Genomic DNA, 21569 nt, shown 5'->3' on the forward strand with positions numbered 1-21569 from the left:
GTTTTCGGAGCCGCATGGGTCTGTACTCATTCTTACCCAACTACATATTTCCGTGAACCCTCAGGGGGTTCCAAAGCTAGCTACACACACTGCACACGTGGCTGAGTATGATAAAAAATTTTTCACTAAGGCTCCGGGATTTTATTAAGCAGCCAGGCCCTCCCTGCAGGGCTTATGTATTGAAGAAGACAGAAGGACATCTGACAGCAGCACAAGTCAGGCAGTGATTAGAACACCCCAGCTTTATAGGTTGACAGCATCTAAAACAGAATAGCCTAAGGTATCTGCTAGGGAGGGTTGTTTGCTTCATAAGAGGGTAATTTACTGTTTGAAAGGCACAAGGGCATGGGGTACTCATTCAAGTCTAAAAAAGGGAAGGGTCAGTATGTATTCCCAAAGATAGGTGGCAAGCATCACTTTTTTCTTCTGAAATCTCTTGGGCTAAAAAGCTAATTTACACTTCCCCTCTATACTATGTTACACTATAGAATCTCCAGGTCAGAAAACTCATATTAAAAGCAATATGCGGGGCTTCCCTGGTGGCGCAGTGGTTGAGAGTCCGCCTGCCGATGCAGGGGACGCGGGTTCGTGCCCCGGTCCGGGAAGATCCCACATGCCGCGGAGCGGCTGGGCCCGTGAGCCATGGCCGCTGAGCCTGCGCGTCTGGAGCCTGTGCTCTGCAACGGGAGAGGCCACAACGGTGAGAGGCCTGCGTACCGCCAAAAAAAAAAAGCAATATGCATCTTCACCCCAGGCCTCTTACCAGCATGTTTGCATTGAAGTGTTTGTGGTCATGGGTTGCTCTGGGAGTCTAACCACCTTGATGGTTCTCCCCTAGTTGTCCTCTTGTTTGTCACTTCCCTGTGGGAATTTGGGCTCCAATCCAAACACATTGCACCCAGCATGGTTTGCTGAATGAGAAGAGCAGAACCTTGTTCTAGATACTTCCCTTGTTCTAGATACTATGTCTCCATTGATATAACCTGGGATCACACTAGATTTTTGCAAACCACATCTCACAGCCAACTGGTATTGAACTGTAGTAAACCAACACCTAATTCATTTTCTGAATGTTAAATCTCATCTTCCCCATTCTGTAACCAATAGTTGGTCCTCTATTCTTAAGGCCAAGGCCTTACATGTATTTCAATAAAATTGTGTCCTAAAAGATTTGTAGGATTTGTCCCAACACTGTAACCAAATTCAGATTTGTTTTCATATAATGATTGTCTAATCTAATATAGTAACTCTTCTCCTAAAGCTTTTTGTCTTCTGTTACCATATTCAGCATCCCATCAATTGGTTTAGTCACAAGTCCAAACGTCACGTTTTCAATGAGGTCTTCTCTTACTACCCTATTTTAAATTGACCCCTCTTTTGATCCAGTACACTTCCTATACTCTTTCTCTGTTATTTTTCCTCCATAGCACATATAATCATCTAATATGCCATATATTTCACTACTTATTCATTTCGTGTATTATCTTTTGCCTCCTTTAGAATGTAAGCTCTATTCAGGTGGCAATTTTTGCCAGTTCTCTTCCCTGCTGGATCCCAGATGTGTTGTATAGATTGAATATAACAGTTGAATACATCAGTGTCCTGATTCAGGTCAGTAAAAATGTTTAATATGATAGGACTAAGGATAGGATCAAGTACATCCTACTAGAGGTTGTTACCCCTCACCAGATTGCTATTGATCTTTTGGTCGCTTTCAAATCCACTTAATGGTGTTAGCATCCAGCCCAACTTGTTTTTACTTTATCTAGGAGGCTACTGAGAATTTGTTACATTTTTTGCTGAAAATCAAGTAGTTCATGCCGGTGGTAGCCCTCTGATCTATCAATCTGGAAGTTCTTTGCCAAAAAAGGAAGTGGGATTCATCTGACGTAACTGATCACTTCCTCTTTCTAACTGCATGCAATCATCCTTTGGATGACCCATTTTAAACCCTGCTTGGGAGGGACAGGGCATTAATCAATGACCTGTCCAAACCCCTTGACTTCCTGGAAGGGAGGTACTTCCAGGTGTGAGGTCCCTTCGTGTGAGGTCCTCCTGGCTGGGGCTCTGGGCATGTTCACAGAGTGGGCATGAGCTCCCTGGGGGAGGAAGCTGTCAGATGATGGAGGTAGCACCACTGAGCTGAAAGGCTTAGGCCCAGATGTCATTTAGTGGTTGCATTGGAATATCACATGCTTTTGTCTGAGTCTCAGATTCTGTGGTCTATAAAATAAATTTTCAAAACTATAGTATGATGCTTTATTGAATACTATTTATTTATACCCTTTTGGTTTCATGTCCAATTTTTTCATGCAGGCAGTAAAGATCTGAGGCTTGGGATATGTTTATTTCTATTGCTCTTTGAGCTAAAGGATTTATATTTCTATTCTCCATTTCCTTTTTTCCCATTCTTCCTGACACACCTGTGGTTTAGGTTCTTGTCATCTCGTGCCTGAATTATTACAGTAGCTTCCTAACTAACTCCAGGATTCCTGTCTCTTTCTTCTCCATCTTTGACTCTAGAGTCAGGCTAATTTCCTGAACCTGGCTATTCAAAATGTGGTCTATGGACCACAGCATCAGCATCTCCTAGGATCTTGCTAGAAAGACAGACTCTCAAGCCACGCTCAAAACCTACTGAATCAGAATCTGCACGTCAACAGGACCTGCAGGTGATTCAAACCAACATTAAAGCTTGAGAAACACTGTCCTCTCTTCCACCATGCCATTCCCCTACCAAGGGGCGTCCATAAACTCACATTGAACCATCCCTAAACTACCTCTGAGAAAAGTTTCACCTTAATTTTCAGGTGAGATGTTTTTGATGTGAAGATGTAAATGCCCACCTATACCATCTACTCATTGGTTCTGAGAATGATGAGCAAGTTTACTTAGGTAACTTTAGAGCAGTTATAAAAGTTGAGATTCACCTTGAGTTGAATTCTTCTAGTAAAAGCAAAGTATATTGGTTTTTGGTGAGTAAAAGTTAAGTGGTACTTGGGAAACATGTGTTGAGTTGGTTGGAAACGTTCAAACTAAGTTTCTTAGTTTGACACAAGCATTTTATATACTTAATTTAATCCTCAAAATAATCTCATTTAGGTGAGATTGTTATCCCCATTTTACCTATAAGGAAACTGAGACTCAAAAAGGTGAGGTTGTCCAGAGCCTCAGTACTGGGTAGAATTCAGGCTACACCATAGTAACAGACATCCGAAATACGGTGGTTCAGACAAGTGGCTCTGTACTGAGCTGGACAGGTGACCCCAGGTGGTATGCTTTGCTGATTCATCAGGTCACCCAGCTTCCTTCTCCCATATTGCTTCATCATCCCCCAGGATGTGGCTGAAGCTGGTTCCTACCCTTGGGAAGAGGGAAAGGGAAAGTGAAGAGCCCATAATTTTCTTATAATCCAGAAGTTCTACCTGTCACTGTACTCACATTCTGTTAGTCAAAACTTAGCCACATAGCCACATCTAGTTGCAAAAGAGGCAGAAAATGTTGAAACCTGGAGAGTGGTTAACTAACCAGAAAAGGGTGGCGACTGGGGGAGATCACAAGCGCTGCCACAGGCCCTGAGTTGATTAGTGGGAGAACATAGATTCAAACTCCATGACTTCAACGTGTGGTCTTTCTACCATTCTTTTCAACCATTTCTCATAGTTGACAGTCAGTAAATGTTTGTTGAATTGAGATAGATTGAGATAGTACATGTGAGCCTTTTGGTTATTTGAAATTATTTCTTCCTTCTCCCTTGCCGCCCTGATTACCTAAGTGGCTCTGTGCCAACCTATCAGTATTTTTTTATGATGTTAATTTGTAAAACGGATATTCATCTTCCTTCGGGAGAAATGTTATAATACAGTAATCTGCCAGTTCTTAGAGGTTCTGTGGAATCATATGAAGTGTGATAATGGGTGTTAATGATAGTAATTTTTTTAACAACCAAATGACCATCCCCTTTAAAGTGGGTGTTCTTAGGAGAATGCCATTGCTCAAAATATTTTTGATATTTTATGTTGGCTGATACAGCAGTAAACTCTCACCCCAATAATACTTCATGACAACATCATCAAAATCACAGAGTCATGCATACAGTCATAAGCATTTAACCAATGTGTATGTGGGTCTCCTGGGTGTCGGCTGTTTAGACTGGGCCTGGCTGGCCAGCTCTGGGTCAGGTGTCTCTCATTCTCCTTATGAGATAACAGATTATCTTGAACATATTTCTCTCTGGCAGTAGCAGAAGCATAAAAGAACAAGTGGAGTTATGTGAGGCTTCTTGAGGCCTAGGCTAAGAATTGGCACAATCTGTTATTCAAAGCAAGTCCTGTGGCCGAACCCACAGTCCAGGGCCATGGGAAATACTCTACGCCTCACGTAAAAGGGAATGTAGTCACGTGGCTAAGGGTGTGAACACAGACTTGGTGAAGGTTTGGGGCCAACAAAGCAACCTATCATGGCTCTGCCTTCACCAAGTTATTTTGAATATTTGCAGTGATGTTAAATCTTTATCTTTTAGGGGTAGATTTTATTTTATTCTTTTAGTAAAATAGCTCAATTTATGAATGAAATTAGACAATCAGGCTCAATTTATCTTTGGGCAGAAAGGTGGCTATTTAGGCATGCGATATCATAATGAAACTTATGTCTAGAACTGGTTCAAGAATATGGCATTCGGTGGTAGAATAGTTAGAATTGATGTACAGCCTTCCAAGGTGATCAGCTGACTGAAGGAATAATACCCATTTGTTTCTGAAATAATTTCACAATGAACAAACCTCACAGTTTATAGTCACATGTTCCCACTTTGTTTCAAAGTGGGAATAGGAATGAATAGAGGCTCATCTCTATTTCCTTTGACTAATCCTGAGCAAATATGCTTTCTGTGCAGATTCTCATTGCCAAGTCCCCTCTGGCGACCTTCACCACATTCGTCTACACCATCGAGAAGGAAGGCCTGGTTCTTCAAGGTAAGATTCTCGGATTAAGCCATTTCTTTAGGCTGGTTATGCTCAGTGCTGCCCATTGCGGGTGATAATTACTGTGCTCCTGATAGAAGCTCCTTCGGGACGGAATCAAAGGCCAAGATGAATTGACCAGTGATGTTTATCCTGATAAGATAAGAGAGACTGGCCATTGTGGCAAGAATTTGACAGAGGTTACGGAGAACTACAGAATCTCCTAACAGACAACACAAGAATGAGGGACAAATCGAGTAGGCTAGGAACTGCAACCAGCCCAGTCCTCTTCACAGATTCCGTGGGGTGAGGGACCAGGAGGTAGGTCTCTGACACCAGCGTGGAGGGCCCAGCCCTGCCTCAGAGCCTTCTCACTTAGCGGGTGGAAGAACGTCATGGCTTCATGAGCGCTACTTCCTCGGCCCCCTTCTGGTTACTCCATTTCCTCCCACTGTGCTCAAGTCCCGACTGGGGACCAGGCCTTGCAGACCTGCACTTTGTGACACGGGCCTGAGTTCCGGTTCGTGGTAGAGGCCCCCAAGGCCACAACCTAGAACTAATTCAACAAACGGGGAAAAGTGGATTGAGGGGCAGCATTCTCAGATGCTGGGTCCTCGGGTGGTTAGAAAAGGCATCCAATGGCAGGTCTGCAGAAAACAGTGAACAGGAGGGGGTAAATTCAAACCCCATTGAACTTAGTGCACAGGGTCAGATGTCCCAGACAGCTTTGTAGATTAAGAAGGGTCCCCACAGAAGCGCTCAGGATACACATCTGTCCCCCGCTGTCAGGCAGGAGGCCCTACCCTAGGAGATGCGTAGGTGCCCATCTAGCCGGAACCACAGAGGAGCGTATTGTCATTTTTGTCCATGGGAGGAATATCTGCCCTTTAGGATTTTGTAAGCTGAGTATTTTTCCCAAGTGTGTGAAACAGGGTAAGTCCTTACAATATCCCCACGGAGACACATTGCATTGTAAAGATCTAGCAGGGCTTTTGTGGGGCAGGCTAGACGGTTCATGCTTCTGACTGAGGAACAGGCTGCAGCCTTCCTTTTCCTCTCCTTCTAAAACATCCACTTCTTAATGGACCCAGAAAGCAGCGTGTTTGTTTGGTGCAGCTGAGCTCCACAGCAGGGACTCGGGTCCAGGGAAATTTGGAGTAAGAACTACTGACCTTTGACTCTTAGCCTTTGACTTATGCTATCTAAGTTCCTTGGTAAATATTTTTTTTACAATTGCAAATATTGTTTTCTGACAAAGAAGCAGAGATTTTAAGACCAGATTAAGCAAAGCAAACAGCAGGCCCCTTTGTTACAGACTCTCTAAGGGTGTATAAGTAATAAGCAATCAGAAAGCTGGACTGGTGTTTACCCAGTGCACAGTGTGCCCTTTGGCTCTCCATTTTTAGAGCGTTTCTTAAAAGATTAGAAGTCTAGTAAATAGCAATTTTAGATGAAGATTTCAAGAAGTTCTATGGAAGATTACAAGATAATTTCACGAGGAAAAGGGCCAGTTCTGCCCAGATGGCTTGTAGGAGGGCCTTGATATGGTGCCTGTATCTTGATCACTCGGCATTTTGGTAGATAACATTTGAAAGCATGGTCTTATTTGGATAACTTTTGGATAATATTGGTGGGAACAAGATACATAGGATTGCCTCTCTGACTCTCATTGCTAAGATCATGATTTTGACAGGAAGGAGGAAATTGTTTAGGGAAAGTATTTAGAAACTGGAACTACAATGAATTGAAAAACTACAAAGAAAGACTATTAGACATCGTTGGAAAATGGGAGAAAGTGGATTACTAAAGGAGGCTGACCTGGAGCTGGGTGTCCAGGAAAGAGAAACATTCAGGAAAGTGTCTGATGATGCAAGAATCCCAACCAGTAAATAAAAATGTCTGGGAGATTTCAGAGCCTCACCTATTTGCTTTTGAAACTACACCTTCCTCTCTGAGGTTTTTGGAGGTGGCAGAAATCTCTGCCCCTGTCAGCAATGCCACTTAACGCAAACCTCTGGGCATTCCCTCCCCTCTGGCTATGTGCTCCCAAGACTTTGGGAAAACAAAAAGGAGCTCTGATCCTCAGAAAAATGGGGATCCCTCCTGTATTAGAGAGACGACCTTGGATTTCCATTCCAGCTCTGGTAGGTTCCTGAGAAAATCTCTAGCATCCTAGTTGTGTCGGCTTGAAAAAGACAATGTTGACCTTGATTCAGTGCTTTGCAAACTGTTTTGCAGCCCATTGGTGGGTCGTGAAACAAAATTAAGGAATCATAACCAGCATTAAAAAAAAAAAGAAATAGAGAATGGAAAATAACATACACATATTCTATTTCATGAAATATTTCTTGTGTGATGGTATGTGTGTGTACATGCTTGATGAATTTATGTACAGAGGTTGCAGTGCAAAATGTTTTTCTTACTTGGATTGCAGTCATCGGCCTGGGTGATCTCTAAAGGCCTTCCCACTTCACCTTTATCTGATTCTCCAAGGAGATGGTGTACTTATCATTCACTTAGCTCAGTAGAGTTCTACCCTTGAGATCTCCACAAACCAGAACATAAAAGCTTATTTTTGCCCCCAGTCTTACCAGATGACTGAGCTAAAAAACACCTGCACCATTCCCCAGGTTTAAAGCAAAGAAACCTTTGATCCCTGGCTGATAACCTTGGAAAGGTACCAGACATCAAGGCCAAGAAGCTTTTCTTGTGTGAGGGGTTGCTCTGGCACTATAGTCCTGAGGTGGCATGGAGGTTGGTACCTACAGCTCCGGGAAGGGGTATGCAAGCCATGTCTGAGGGGCATAGAGACAGAGAGGGGAAGGGCTGGAAGAGGGAGGGCAGCTCCTGTGGTACCAACTAAACAGGAAACTGCTAACCCAGCCACTGTGGCTCAGCATTCCGTCTTTGTAATGGAGCTAACCTGAAGTGGCAGTAAAGAAGAATCCAAACGGGCTACCCTGGTTTTTTGGGTGGGGAGCAGGGCTGTTAGTGAGTGTGGGAATGATCGCTGGGTGCCTTTCATCCCCTTAGCAAGACCCAAGATTCCTACCAGCCTGCTAACCAGGAGGTTTTTTTTTTTTTAACATCTTTATTGGAGTATAATTGCTTTACAAGGGAGACGCAAGAGGGAAGAGATATGGGAACCAGGAGGTTTTATACTACCTGAAGAGCTCCTGAGTGCGGGAGCAGAGGGAGGGAATAAAAGGTGAGGGCAACATTCGATTTACCGGCTCCACAGGCCATTCCCCTCCCCGGTTCTCAAGGATTAGGATGTTGAGAACAGCCGACAACTGGGGGCCTTACAGCCTTCCCGCCCCTTTGTTCACTGGGATGGGAGGGACAATAAAACGGCAGGCTGGAGAGACTGAGGGGCTTGGTATAGAGATTTCTCAGGCTGCTTTTTAAACACTTGAAGGAGCCGGTCCATGCTATTGTTGTAGTAAAATAGAAAGCGGAACTATTCTCCTTTTGCAAGAAAAAAAAAAAGAAAAGGAAAAGAAAGAAAACCCACCCTCCAGCATCTTCAGGAGGCCGCCTGGCTCAGGCTATTACCATGGTAATACCGTGCTGTTTGCATCTTCTTTGTCTGTCCTCACACTGGTCCGGGATCCTGGCCTCTTCTGGTTGGGCCCCAGACCCTGGAAACACTTGGGCCCCAAAGGAGAGGGATCTCACAGCCCCCAACTTCCTGATGGTTCAGACTCTGAGAGGGGCCAGGTCCCAGCAGAGGGTTCAGCTACTTTGTGCAACTGAAGTGGGAATGGTGGAGGGGGTCGGGGAAGATCCCTTTAATCCATTTTTCCTTTTGTTCCCAGAGTTCACCATGAAATCCCGCTGTTCACTGAGTGGGAAAGCTTAGAGGCTTGACCAGCCCAGAGAGAGGCTAAGGGGTGCCGGGACCTAGTGGAGAGGGAAAAGCAGGACTTGGCTTTGGGAATTGGCTTGCCTGGAGTGGGTCCACAGAACCACATGGCTGCAGAAGGGAAGGGGGCGTTTACAGTGAACTCCAGCTTGACCCACATCTGTTCTGGTCATGTCCTTTGCTTCCCCAGCAAGCCCCAAACGTTGTGCCACCCAGAACACAGCTGGGGTCCCTGGACCTCTTTGTCAAGGCCAGGAATAAAGATTCTGTACTTGAAAGCAGCCAGGCTGTTGCTGATGCTACAGGAAGCGAAGGGAAAACCCAGGACCTGGGTCTCCCGGAGCCATCCTGGCTTTCATGGGGCTCCAGGCAATAAAGGCCTGCTGACTTGGCGAAGAAGGAGATGCTCTAGGAGGGGTTGGCCAGGGAAAAGGCAGAGGTGAGCTCAGGGGGCCTCCTCCTCGTGCACTTTTCCCTTGCCCTACACTCTCCTTTTCCTTAGGAATCTAGGAAGCGTTTGAAAAACGAAAACCAAGTTGTTTTTTGTTGTTTTTAATTTAGTTATTTAGTTTGGGCTGTGTTGGGTCTTCGTTTCTGTGCGCGGGCTTTCTCTAGTTGTGGCGAGCGGGGGCCACTTTTCATCGCAGTGCGCGGGTCTCTCACTGTCGCGGCCTCTCCCGTTGCGGAGCACAGGCTCCAGACGCGCAGGCTCAGTAGTTGTGGCTCACGGGCCTAGTTGCTCCACGGCATGTGGGATCTTCCCAGACCAGGGCTCAAACCTGTGTCCCCTGCACTGGCAGGCAGATTCTCAACCACTGCGCCACCAGGGAAGCCCAACCAAGTTGTTTTGAACAGGATAGAGGACAACGGCTTAGTTTCGCAACAGGACAGAATTATGTGCTTTTATATTGTTTAAAAAAAACTAAAGATCAGGTAAGACAGGTTGAATCTGGATTCTGGTGCTACTCTTATTAGTTTAGGTTTGAATGAGCAGCATAAACCTTGGGATGGGGCTGGGGAAGCTCAGGGGAGCCCAGAGCACCCTGAGATAGGTCCAGAGAAGTCTAGAAACAAAGCTAGTTTTCTGTTTTTCCAACCAGTCCCTGTACTCTAACCCACTATAGGGACTCGGAATAAACCAGAAAACAAAGAAACAATGAATTTTTTAAGAGCTGGAAAGCTATGTGCCTCATCTTTCTTGTAAAATCAAGAGTGGTTATTTGACCAGCTTTCGAAGCATGTTGGAAAGGCATTAATCTCCTCTGTTTGTTCCTTTGTCACAAAGTTGAGTTACATTCTTCCACCCCATTTTCTTAGTCACTGAGCCAACTGGATGATTCATTGAAAAATTCTTTTTCCCCAAATACCACGATCTGATTTCATCAGATTTCAGTTAGAATCAGTAACCCATCTAAATGTTTCTGCCCAGTGGACTCAAAGTGACCCAGAAGAATCTCAGTCTGTTTCCATCCAGGTATGGAGGTGTCTGCTTGGTAAATATCACCCACACACCTGGCACAGCCTGGCATGGATTGGGGAGCCTGGCAGAGAGCCCTGGGATTCAGTGGAGCAGAGTGAACTCGCTCGCACAGGTCACAGAGGAGAGGGCAGAGCAGGCCTGTCGTATTGTCCTGAGCTGCTTCTGCCTGCCCCTCCACGAGGTGCTTCCCAGGGCAGAGAGGCAGGGCTCCCATCTGCAGAGTCTCTCCTTCTCTTTCAACATTCACTTCACATCCCCTCCCTCCATGACATCGTCCCACACTGACCCTTTCTTTGGTCCTTTCTTTTCTTCTCACTGTTAGCCTCAAAGAGAGATTTTGTTTTCAATGTGGAAAACATATTTTAAATACTGAACATTACAGAAAATAATAAAGCAAACCCATGACTCTAACATCCAGAATTAACAAATGTTAATATTTTGTCTTTTTCTTTTCAGATTTTTTTTTAATCAAAGTATAGTTGATTTACAGTGTTAGTTTCAGGTGTACAGCAAAGTGATTCAGTTATTCATATGTATTGTTTTTCAGATTCTTTTCCATTATACGTTATTATAAGATATTGAGCATAGTTCCCTATACTATACAGTAGGTCCTTGTTGTTTATCTATTTTATATATAGCAGTGTGTATATGTTAATCCCAAACTCCTAATTTCAGATTTTTTTTTTTAATTACAGGGATAAAACCTTACAAAATTCAAAACTCCTTTGTTCCTATCCCAAGTCCATTCCTTCTCTCCCCTACACTCCTCCACAGAAGCAAAAGCTCTCCAGGGTTTGACGTATATCCTTCTCCCCATTCTGAAAAACTTTTCTACATATATGTGAATCCAAACATCAGATTTGTTTTGAGTGCGTCCTAAATTTTCATAAACGGTTTATTATACACATCATTCTACAGCTTGCTTTTTTCACTTAGCATTATGTTTTTGCAACATATCTGTGTTGATACACATAGATCATGTTCTTTCATTTTAACTGAGGTATCCATGTCCATTGTATGAATGTACCACATGTTATCCATTCCCCCACTGACAAAAATTTTGATTACTTGTTAACTTAATGAATCTTGTTGCCCATGTTTCTTGGTATGCAGGTGTGAGGGTTTCTCTAGGTATATATCAAAAAGTAGGACGGCTAGTCAGGGGATGCACATTTTTATCTTTACTATATATTTTCAAATTGTTCTCCAAAGAGGTTTACCAATTTATACTTCTTCTGGAGCTAGTGGACCAATTCCTATAATTATAAATTCACCGTCATGTTTCCATGGGCAATCTTCCTGTGTTTCTTTATGGCTGCCTCTTTTATCTCCGCCATTGGGGTGTGAGTTTCCATAGCTTCTAGAGGGGTCTTCTGCACAGTGCATGTGATTTATGCATATACTTACATGATTAACTGACAGAAATTATTCTACTCCTCCTAAAGTTAACGATATACACCTCCCAGAAAGGGATCTTTTCGTTCCATTCATCACCTTCATTTTCAGATGAGGGAACTGAGTTCCAGAAAGGTGAAGTGCCTCAGAATTGGGTTTGTAGCCGCTCCCAATACTCAGCCGGGGCTCCTAAGATTTTTATAAAATCAGAAATGAATTTGGGCCCCCTTGTCTCCCATCATGGCAGCCCCTGTGACAACTTATCTCTCAGGCTTCATGAGCCTCTGTTGGGATACCCTAGGCCCATCCTGAATCTTGGATCCCTAAATTCTAAGCTAAGATGGAACAGTCAAATTGATACAGTGATCCCTCGAGAAATTTCCTAAGTATAGCTGGGTTATAAATTTGGCTGGGTGGAACCACAACCTAGATTAACACTGGTGTACAAGGTAGAGGTTGACTGCTTTCTCTCATAGCACTGTGGAGGAATGCAATCCAGAGCTGGTATGGCAGCTTGGCCCCACATGTTGGTCCAGGGGCCCCGGCTCTTAGCTTGCTGCTCCATCATACCTAGGATGTTGCCCTTGTTGTCATGGTCCAAAATAGCTCAGTATCATGTCCTGCATCCAGGTAGCAGGAGTTGTGTGGGGTAGAGATTTGATGGGAGGAAAGGTCAACCCCCTTCCTTTAAGGATATTAACCAGAAGTTACACACATTATTTCTGCCAATCTACTGATATATGGAAAGAAAGACTGGAAAATGTAGCTGTTAATCTCGGTGGCCATGTGCCCACCTAAATTTGGGGAGTTCTATTATCACGAGAGAGAAGAGGAGATGAATATTTAGTGACACATTTCTTTCAGAAGAGCCCAGTTGCAGAGATTAGGCCCCAGGGTACAACAGTACAGACCCTAGGGCGGGACTTGTTGCATAATGTTGAAATGCAGCATAAATATTGCAGTTTCTCAGAGTTATCTGGAAAGTGGGGTTCCAGCCTAGTACTCAGTTTGGCTCAAATAAAACTCTTTCCTGTTCTTAAAAAAAAGAAAAAATATTATATATTTAAAATGCTATCAGGACCTTCTTTGGTAGAGTCTAGAGCAGAGGAGTAGAGTATCACAGTCAGTAATGCCACCAAAGATCAGCACCCAGAAATCTTGTTCCCCCTCCCAAGACAGAATCTCTGTCAAGCAGAAACTTAGTACGTGTTTTGCTATTGTGCCCTATTCAAGAAAGATACTTGAACAAGGGCTACTAGTGCTTATAGCACAAGGCAGGGTATAAATTTGGTTCCAGAGTCAGAGACTGAACACATTTTTTTTCCAAAACGTTTTCTCCTGTCTCCACTTAAAAAAACAAAAAAAAAGCAAAAAACAAACAAACAAAAGCCATGGAATAAAATGTCACTTGGAAAAGAGAACAACTTTATTCCAAGGCCTGGACTGTAGTTAGACTAGATCCACGCTCCTCTTTTAGAACCGGGAAGCCATTTGGCTATCTTTAACAATTAACAGTTTGCATTTGTGAAAATGCCCAGGTAATAATATCAAAAGAAGTTAAATCAATTCAGGTTGTTGATTTTCTTTGAAGACCTCTTCCAAAAGGACTTGGAGTTCTTTCTGGAATATGACTTAAGCTCCATTTCAGTGAGTTCAGTTAAGCAGGTACTTCTCAAGCATCTATCCTTTGTAAACCATGGTGCTCTGACGAGATAGGCTGAAAAAAAAAAAAGGTCCCTTGTTTTTAGTAGCTCACAATCTAGTTAGCTCAAAAACAAAATATGCAATCAAAAGCAAACTGCCACACCTATTATCAAGGTTCAAACAATGGGATTTGAAAGGATAGAGGAAATAGACTCATTCCATCTAGGATGACTGAGGAAGGTTCCTGAGAGGACATGGTACTTGAACTGGATGTCAGCTCCTGAATACCGACGAAAATGGCATTCCATTGTCTCTTGACAGAAGCCAGTTTCTTTTGCTGTTTGAGGATAGATTTGGGCGCGCTGTGGAATGCTGATTAGCGCCATGTGACTAATGTTGAATCATGCTGACTAATGTGTTCTAAATGGATTGATTCAACAATAAAGGGAACATTGAGAGTCAAGAGTTCAGATCCTGAAGTTTATCGTGTGATGAAGTGTAAATCACTTAGCCTCGGTACTTCATTTTTTTGTCAATTAAAATGTGCTCATGATGAGAAGCCAACAAATCACCTTGACTAGAAAGTGGTTTACAAATCTCAAGGATAACAGAAATGCTTAACAACAATTCCCAGGACAGGCTTATGCAACCTTGGGTTATTCACAGTCTGTACAGAATCAGAAGATCCGTCACATGCTACTCCGTAGCCATGAGAAACTTCAGTTTCCTCACACATGCCACGAGCACTGACAAATAGTGCACTGCGCTCACAAAAACCGACAAATAGAGGAGCTTCTGAAAAATCTTCCTATCTACCTACTGGGGCGTCTGTGTTTTTCGACCACAAATGTTGCCAGAGGACTAAAAGCTTGCGTTGCACACACAGCTTTTTCTCTCTTTTGACATCTCCCCAGCTAGACTGCTTGAGAACCTGGCCTTCCGTGTCCAGATGTTTACTGAATTCTGAAGGCCCCCCCAAAGGGCCCAAGTTCTTTTGTTGCTCTCCAAATCACTTCCCACAGAGACTGACCAATGTCCTGAAGGAGCCCTTCAATAGGGAGGATAAATGGAGGCAGATGAAGACATGACCCCCTGGGCTCACCCACGTCCACGCTAACAAAGGGTCTGAGGCACAACCTTGTAAGGAGCATTTTGGTCAGCAGAATCCCCTCGAGAGGCCACGTCCCCCCACAGGGCTGCTTTCAATGGCTCCCATCGTAGTGGAAGCCCCGAGCATTTGTTAAGGGCTGGGGTGTGCTAGGTGTGGCACAAAACATCTAAATCATGCCCCCCACCCCTGGTCTTTGTGAGGGCTTCCTGGCTACAGATGGCAGCTGGCTTTCTCAGGGGAAACCTGGGGGGGTGGTAGAGGAAGCTGAAGAGGGGCTCCCGCTTCTCTAGGTGACCTCTTCCCACCCAGCCCAGAAAGGCTCCCCTTTTGTCTGTAGCTATCAGCAGTCAAGCCAGGGCTGTGGGGCCTTAACCCACACCTGTGCTGAGTTTCTGGGTGTCTCAGGTTTGCAAAGCCATTGGCTCCCTGGGTAATAGACAGGTATGTGTGTAAGAGGGCTGCCGTGGGAAGGAGAGGTTTATTTAGACTGCTAGTGAGAAGTTAGTGCATTTCATGACAGCAACGGTTTTTCAAACATTCTTTCTCTCCCTCTTTTTTTTTTTTTTTTTCCTTTAGACCAACAGAGGCCATAGGGACACTATGACCTTTGTCTAGAGCTGATGGGGGCGTGATTTGTGAAATGAAACAGGACCGGGCTGCTTGGAAGAAGGAAACGGAAGCCAACATAATGGGGATTAATTAGTTGATTGCTGTTGAGATGGTAACAGATTTGCACCCCCCCTCCTTACCATTGAGCCAGCCATCTCAGACCTAACAGGGAAGGTGAAGATGAAGAGGCCTTTGTTCGGGTCTCTAGATGCTTGGGGCTGTAGGCTTTGCCGCCATGGGATGGCAACAGCCATAATAATAATAATTTGCACTTATATAGCACCTTTCAACCAGGCACCTCAAAGCGGTTTAACCACATTAATTAATGAAAGCCCACAATCCCCCTGCGGAGAGGAAGAGGATGACTAACAGGATTTGTAATTACAGGAGGGAACATTTCCGAATAAAGTATATTGTCCACTAAACAAAAAGAGTAGGTGTAAAGGAATTGTGGTCTCCAAAGAGTAACTGATTGAGAAGTGAAACCATGGAAAGATGGGGGAGGCTGGGGGCGGGCATGGGCATGAGGGTCTGCTCTTTTGTCAGAGGGAGGTCGATGGGCTCAGAATTCACTGACAGGTTCGGATCCAACTGAGAAGCGGGACATGTATGGTATTAGTGGCATTTGGAAGGTCATTAGTGGTACACCTATTGTGGTGTAAATTCAAGTTTCACTGGTACATTGTGTAGAGCCCTGCAGAACAAAGAGTGAGATTCCTGCAGTATTTAATAAAGGATGAAATGATTTCTTTAGATCCAAAGCCCAAGCCTGGGCCAGTCAATTAGCAAATAAATCAACTGGTGACCCATAGGATAATTTAGTCGTTCCTAGCAGAACACCCAGCCTACCCCTCCTTCTTCCATGAGGTTTCCAACCAAAGCTTCAAGGCTGTGGGCTTTAGCCCCTTCAAAGCCAGGCATCAGAGCTTCCCAGCCTTTGGCCCTGGGACCTCTTTTACCCAAATTGTTGGTGACACTCAAGCTGCCCTCTGTAGAGTCACTTTGTATCTGCTCCCCTTCAGAGGTTTTTAAATGCCTTGGATGCTAGAATCAAGTCTTGTCCTATCTCATGTCTGCTACCAATGCCCAACAGAGTGCTGTGCACAAAGTAAGTACCCAATCGGTGAAGAATGGTTGGATGACAAAATCCTTTAACAACTCAGTGTTTGTTGACTACATACCAAATGCTAAGGCAAAGATCAAAAAATAGGCTATGTGTATTACAAGGAATGGAAAAGACTCGTGTACTCCTAACTATACTATAAAGCAGAATAAAATAAAGTTAACATTATAGATGTACGCCCAAGCCACAGGCTGCAAGGGCCAAAGGAGGAACGTTTTATCCAGCTGGAGTGAATCAAGGAAGATATTCCTGGAGAGCAAACAAGGCGCTGGGCATTGGAGGGCGAGAAAGATTTTGATGGACCTGGAAGAGGTGGAGGATACAGAGTTTCCAGACTGTGGTCATTTGTCTCGCTGAGTGAGGTGCCTTTGGAGAGCTTGTGGTCTTCAATAGAACATTTGTGAAAACCAAGCTGAGTTTTTGTAGCTGATTCAATGTACATTTCCTGTGAATTCTTGAATATGAATTGGCTATTTTCAAACAGCCAGGGACTATTATGAAAGTTGAGAAAGATATTTTGTTCTCTGTAACTATTAGTTCAGTCTCTCTGCACTTTCACTGTCCACCAAGAAAGAAAAGCTAAGCAGTTCACACATGAAAGTGGGCACTCAGGAGTGTCTGAGAAAGGTACGAGGAAAATATATCTTGGTCCCAGATGTCAAAGATTAAATGGCTTCCTACTTGAGGCCTTTTTTTTTTTTTTTTTTTTTTTGACCCCAGGAAACAGTAAGACAGTGCTCTACCCCCCAGTGATTGACAGACAAATCAGTCCCTGTGCTCCCCTACTCCAAGGTGTTTCACCACGAACCATGCTGCCAGGACAGGACCAGCACTGTCTTTGCATTGTGCCAATACTCAGTGCTGCTGTGTGTCTCACACACACTGTATGTGCATCTGCTTATCTGATCCTCCCCACAGTTTCACAAGGTAGGACTTCATATCATTCCTCCTTTGCAGATGAGGAAGGAGGCAAGAAAAGTTCAGTCTCTTGCTAGAAAGTGATGGAATGTGCATTTGAACCCAGGTAATCTTGCTCCTTCCTCTCCCCACTCACCCCTGTAGTATTTCTGTTCGTATCTATTACAACCTTTCTTAGTCATCCTCACTAAAGTACTCAGCACAATACTGTACACACAATAGAAATTCAGTGAATATTTTCCAAATAAAAGAATCATCAGAGCAATACTGGTGGTTGGATCTTCCAATGGGAGAAGTGACTGAAGAGAATATGGTAGAGGTTCCATCACTGTCTCCTTCTCTTTTCACCATTATTAAAAATGAGGAGACATGCATAGGAAAGGTGCCCCCAGGGAATAGTCACATGGAAGAAGACACAGGTGGCATTCATGAGCTGAAAATCTGCCAAACTGGTACCACCCACGGAACGCTGGTGAGGCATCTTGAGTTGTTAATTACTTTTATTGAACTTGGATGCGATGAAGTAATTTCTTGGTGTGTGTGTACATATACACATATAACGCAAAGTCCAACTTTTGTCTCCCTGATTGTACTAGCATCCTAGCTACTCTGTTGATGTGCTGCAGTCCTGGTGAAGATTCAGAAGTGTGTGGTCCCTATCAGCCCACGGGATGAACACTTCTGGGTTAACCCAGAATTGCCTAACTCTATGCCTAGTGACTTTTAGTTGTATGTTGTGAGCAAAGTTACTGTTCAGAGACGGGATTGTAGAAGCTTGTCCTGCAAAACCAGGATTGCCAAATGAGAATTTTGGAGTTGGGTGATGAGGATTAGGTAATGGAGGGGAGGGGAATGAAGGCAAGAGGAAGTGCAAAATATCAGATTCTGTCCTAAAAATCGTGGTCTTAGAACCACTTGGGAGGGTCATTTTTTCCCCAAGCTTTGGTTTTAATATCATCACCATCGCTTTTGTCCTACAGCTGTGAAAGGACCTTCTTTATTCCACTACAGAATTCACCAGAGGCTACTTTTACTCAAATGAAGGGAGCAGTCCATCACGCGTCTCAGATGAATATCCTAAGTGCGAGAGAAAGCACATTGCCTACTTCTCTGAATTTCAATGAGGGTGGGGTTCAGATGCAGCACAGGTGCTCCAGAACTCCAAACAGAACTGGGAGGAGAGATGACCAATAAATAGCGGGCATAAGTCAGGACAGACTTGGTTTTGCTGCTTAAACAAACAAGCCCATGAAATCTCAGTGACTTAAAACCAGGCCTGTGCATGTCTGAGAGACCCTCCCGGGAGGCTGTCCTCCATGTGATGATTCAGTAGTTCGTTTCAGTATCAACATGCACTTCACCCTTGCCATTAGGAGGGGAAGAATGAGAAGGGGGTTGAGCACTGGCGATTAAGGGCCTCCTCTAAGAAACGACACACATCACCTCTCTCATGACCAAGCAGTCATGTCGTCCTTGGAGTTGGGAACCTCGTCTGTATTTGGAATGGAAGGAGAACCGTAGATTGGCAAACACTTGTAATGTCTGCTGCATACTGTAGACCCAGGGAGCTGGCAAATGTCTCCTTCTTTCACATCCACCCCCTGTGCCTTTCCCTTGGATTACTGGGCATCTATCAAAGACTTACAGGGTAGTGTTGAGAGTTGAAGACCAAATCGTTTTGCAGCCCATTTTAGTCCACAGGTGACCTTTTTGAAAAAGAGGAGTAGCCAGGGAAAACCAATTAACTCTGGGTACTTTTCCCTTGAAGCTATCAGATACTAATCACTCTGGGAAAAGATAATGGGGTTAAAGGGAGCCATGGCCCGATTTCAATAATACGTCTAAGATAGAACAGCTCACTTTGAGTTGCCCAGGACCATCATGCTTTGTGTGAAAAGGCTTCTGGAAACATGCCCTTCTGCTTCCATTCCCTCCCTTGTTACCGGACATGATTCAAATTCCCTCTAATCCCTGCGACTTTTCCAGAAAGCAGATTTCCCAGCAGCAGAAAGAGAAGAAAAAGAAAAACTTTCCCTTATTATTCTTCCAATAATGAATTCCTGCTCTGAGTGGGCTGCTTCCATGTGTTTTCAGTCAAGTGCTGATGGCAGCCTTGCTGGGGGACATTTCCAAGAGGCTGTGGACATAATGGATGAGGTCTCGTATTGACAAGAGCTGCTCTCAGTTTTCCTTCCAGTTTAGCCCTCCTGAGCCCTGAAATCCGAGATGAGAAATGATTCACGAGATCTCGCTGGTGAACCAACATGGCTGCCACACCTCTCTGCTCCTTTTAACTTGGTAAAAACTCATGGTTTTAAAGCTTCCCTCAGAGAGATTTGTAGACCTGAATCTTAGTAACTTAGAAAGGACTTCCCTTTCTTAGACCAAACTAGTTCTTTGTAGACGCCAAGATCTCCTTTCTTTAGGACTGAAACATAGTCTTGACCTGCCTTGACATCAGAATAACAAAGGGAAAAATTAGGTCACACCATTTCCTGCCTAAAATCTAATCTCAAGTACACAAGATGCTTCCAAATAAACAGTGGTGGTAGGTCATGTTTGCTAAGGGAACCAGCCTACTCATTTTCCCCAAAGAAAATGTCTTCAGATAATAATTCGATTTTAACTTACCTACACAGGACTTGTGCAAACTGTTACAGTTGGGTCTTTCCATTGAGAAAAATCTCAGTTACCTTAGGTAAAAGGGGACAGGTGTTGTTAAGGATACGGGTGGTCTGGAATTGGAGAGCCTTGAGGAGCAAAGGCAACCCTAGGGATTCGTTTCCTTAGAGACACTGCTTCTCTCTGCATATCTGTCCAAGGCAACTCTCTCTCCCAGCAGATATGCCCTACATACTATAGTTCTGCTTATTCAAAACTTGAGCTGGCGTGTGGCTCGTCCTGGTCTCTTGAGCTCCTCTCTCTCCACCTCAGCCTTTCAACTCCAAGCCCATTGGATTTTTTCCTTGGTATTTCCTAGTTAGAATTCCTAAGAGAGAATATGATTGGCATAGGCTCATCTTATTGTTTTGTCTCAGTTAACGTCATTGGTCACTAGCCAGCCAGTCCGCTGTGGGCTGAAGGAGGGGCCGAAAGCATGGCTGCCTAAGCAGCAGCAGATGTGGGCAAGGCAGCTTCCATTAGAGGGGCCCGTGAGGGGGCGAGATGGATGATGAACTGGAGTGTGCTCTTTGTACCCTTAACTGGACTGCTACACAGATACTCATTCACTCTCTTGCTTCTACCTCCCCTTCTCATCACTATAGACCTGATCTCCCCTGTTGCAGCCTGGTCCCCCATTATTGCTCATCCCTCAACCCCTGACTCCAGTATCCTACTTCTCGTCCTGTTAAAGTACGCCATCACAGGGACTTCCCTGGTGGTGCAGTTGGCTGGGGCTCCATGCTTCCAGTGCAGGGGGCCAGGGTTCGATCTCTGGTTGGGGAGCTGGATCCCACACGCATGCCCCGCCTGGGAGTTTGTGTGCCACAACTAAGGAGCTGGTGAGCCACAACTAAGGCCTGCGAGCTGCAACTAAGGAGCCTGCTGGCTGCAGCTGAGGAGCACACATGCTGCAGCTGGGGAGCCCGCGAGCCACAGCTCAGGAGCACGCCTGCTGCAACTGAGACGCGGTGCAACCAAATTAATTAATTAATTAAAAAATAAAAATGTACCCAGTCACGGAGGTGTATGACTAGTGAGTGGTAAGGAAGAGGTCTTAACATGTATTTGAGAATAGAAGGAAGACTGGGGAAGGTGTGATATGGAAGGAGAAATGGAAATAAAACCCTTTCTTAGCTAAAGAAAATCTCATTCCCACCAGGACCAAGTCCCTTTGCTCTTTCTCCCAATCTTTGCAGCAATTTCCCTCTCCCCAAAACCAGACATCAGCAGAAGCAAGGGAAAGTTCCGCTGAGGAACCCTGACCTAGCAGAGAGGGAACGTATTCTGGCTCTGCTAATCCCCCAGACCTTTTCCTGACCCCTGTGGGGATCCCTAGTCCCCATCTCAGACCCTTGCCTTTCCCCGACCCCCATCCTCAGGCCTCAGGGAGCCCTGGTCCCAGACCCTTGAATAATAAGTGCCAAACAATTTACCTTCAAAGTAAGGTTTTGAACACAAGTGAAGGACTCTGTTTAGATAAGGTCTTTGCCAGTAGTGTCCTCCCAAGATGCACAAAGCCCTTCACTGGCAGTTTTCACAAATCTTCGTGATGCTTTTGGAGGACTGGTCACGTGTGGTGTTGCCCTATTTCAACTGAGTCAGAGAAATTGAGCTTTGTCTAAATTCACACATCAACCAGAGAACTAGGAGGAGAATTGAATTGTGATACTGAGCTTTGCCTTTTATTCATCAAAGACCATTGCCTGTATACCTCATCAGATGGTGGTAAAAACCCAACCCAATCCATCTACATTCAAATTTCAGTATTTCCATATTCCTCTCAGTGGACATGAGGCTAG

The 21569-nt window shown here is 44.5% G+C and overlaps 1 protein-coding gene across 3 annotated transcripts in view; it reads left to right on the plus strand.

Annotated features, from left to right (window-relative positions):
• RAD51B (RAD51 paralog B) overlaps nucleotides 1-21569 on the plus strand; it is a 647199-nt gene that overhangs the window by 591854 nt on the left and 33776 nt on the right. For 2 of the 3 annotated variants that reach the window (XM_030855332.3, XM_060293639.2), the window contains exons 10-11: nucleotides 4895-4973; nucleotides 15033-15449. In XM_030855332.3, the coding sequence (XP_030711192.1) occupies nucleotides 4895-4973; nucleotides 15033-15049 (96 nt within the window). In that variant the 3' untranslated portion in view covers nucleotides 15050-15449. Of the gene's footprint in view, nucleotides 1-4894; nucleotides 4974-15032; nucleotides 15450-21569 lie in introns of those variants that run through there. The other variant, XM_060293640.2, reaches the window with a different exon arrangement.

This window comes from Globicephala melas, chromosome 2 (assembly GCF_963455315.2).
Source record: "Globicephala melas chromosome 2, mGloMel1.2, whole genome shotgun sequence".
Taxonomy (NCBI): domain Eukaryota; kingdom Metazoa; phylum Chordata; class Mammalia; order Artiodactyla; family Delphinidae; genus Globicephala; species Globicephala melas.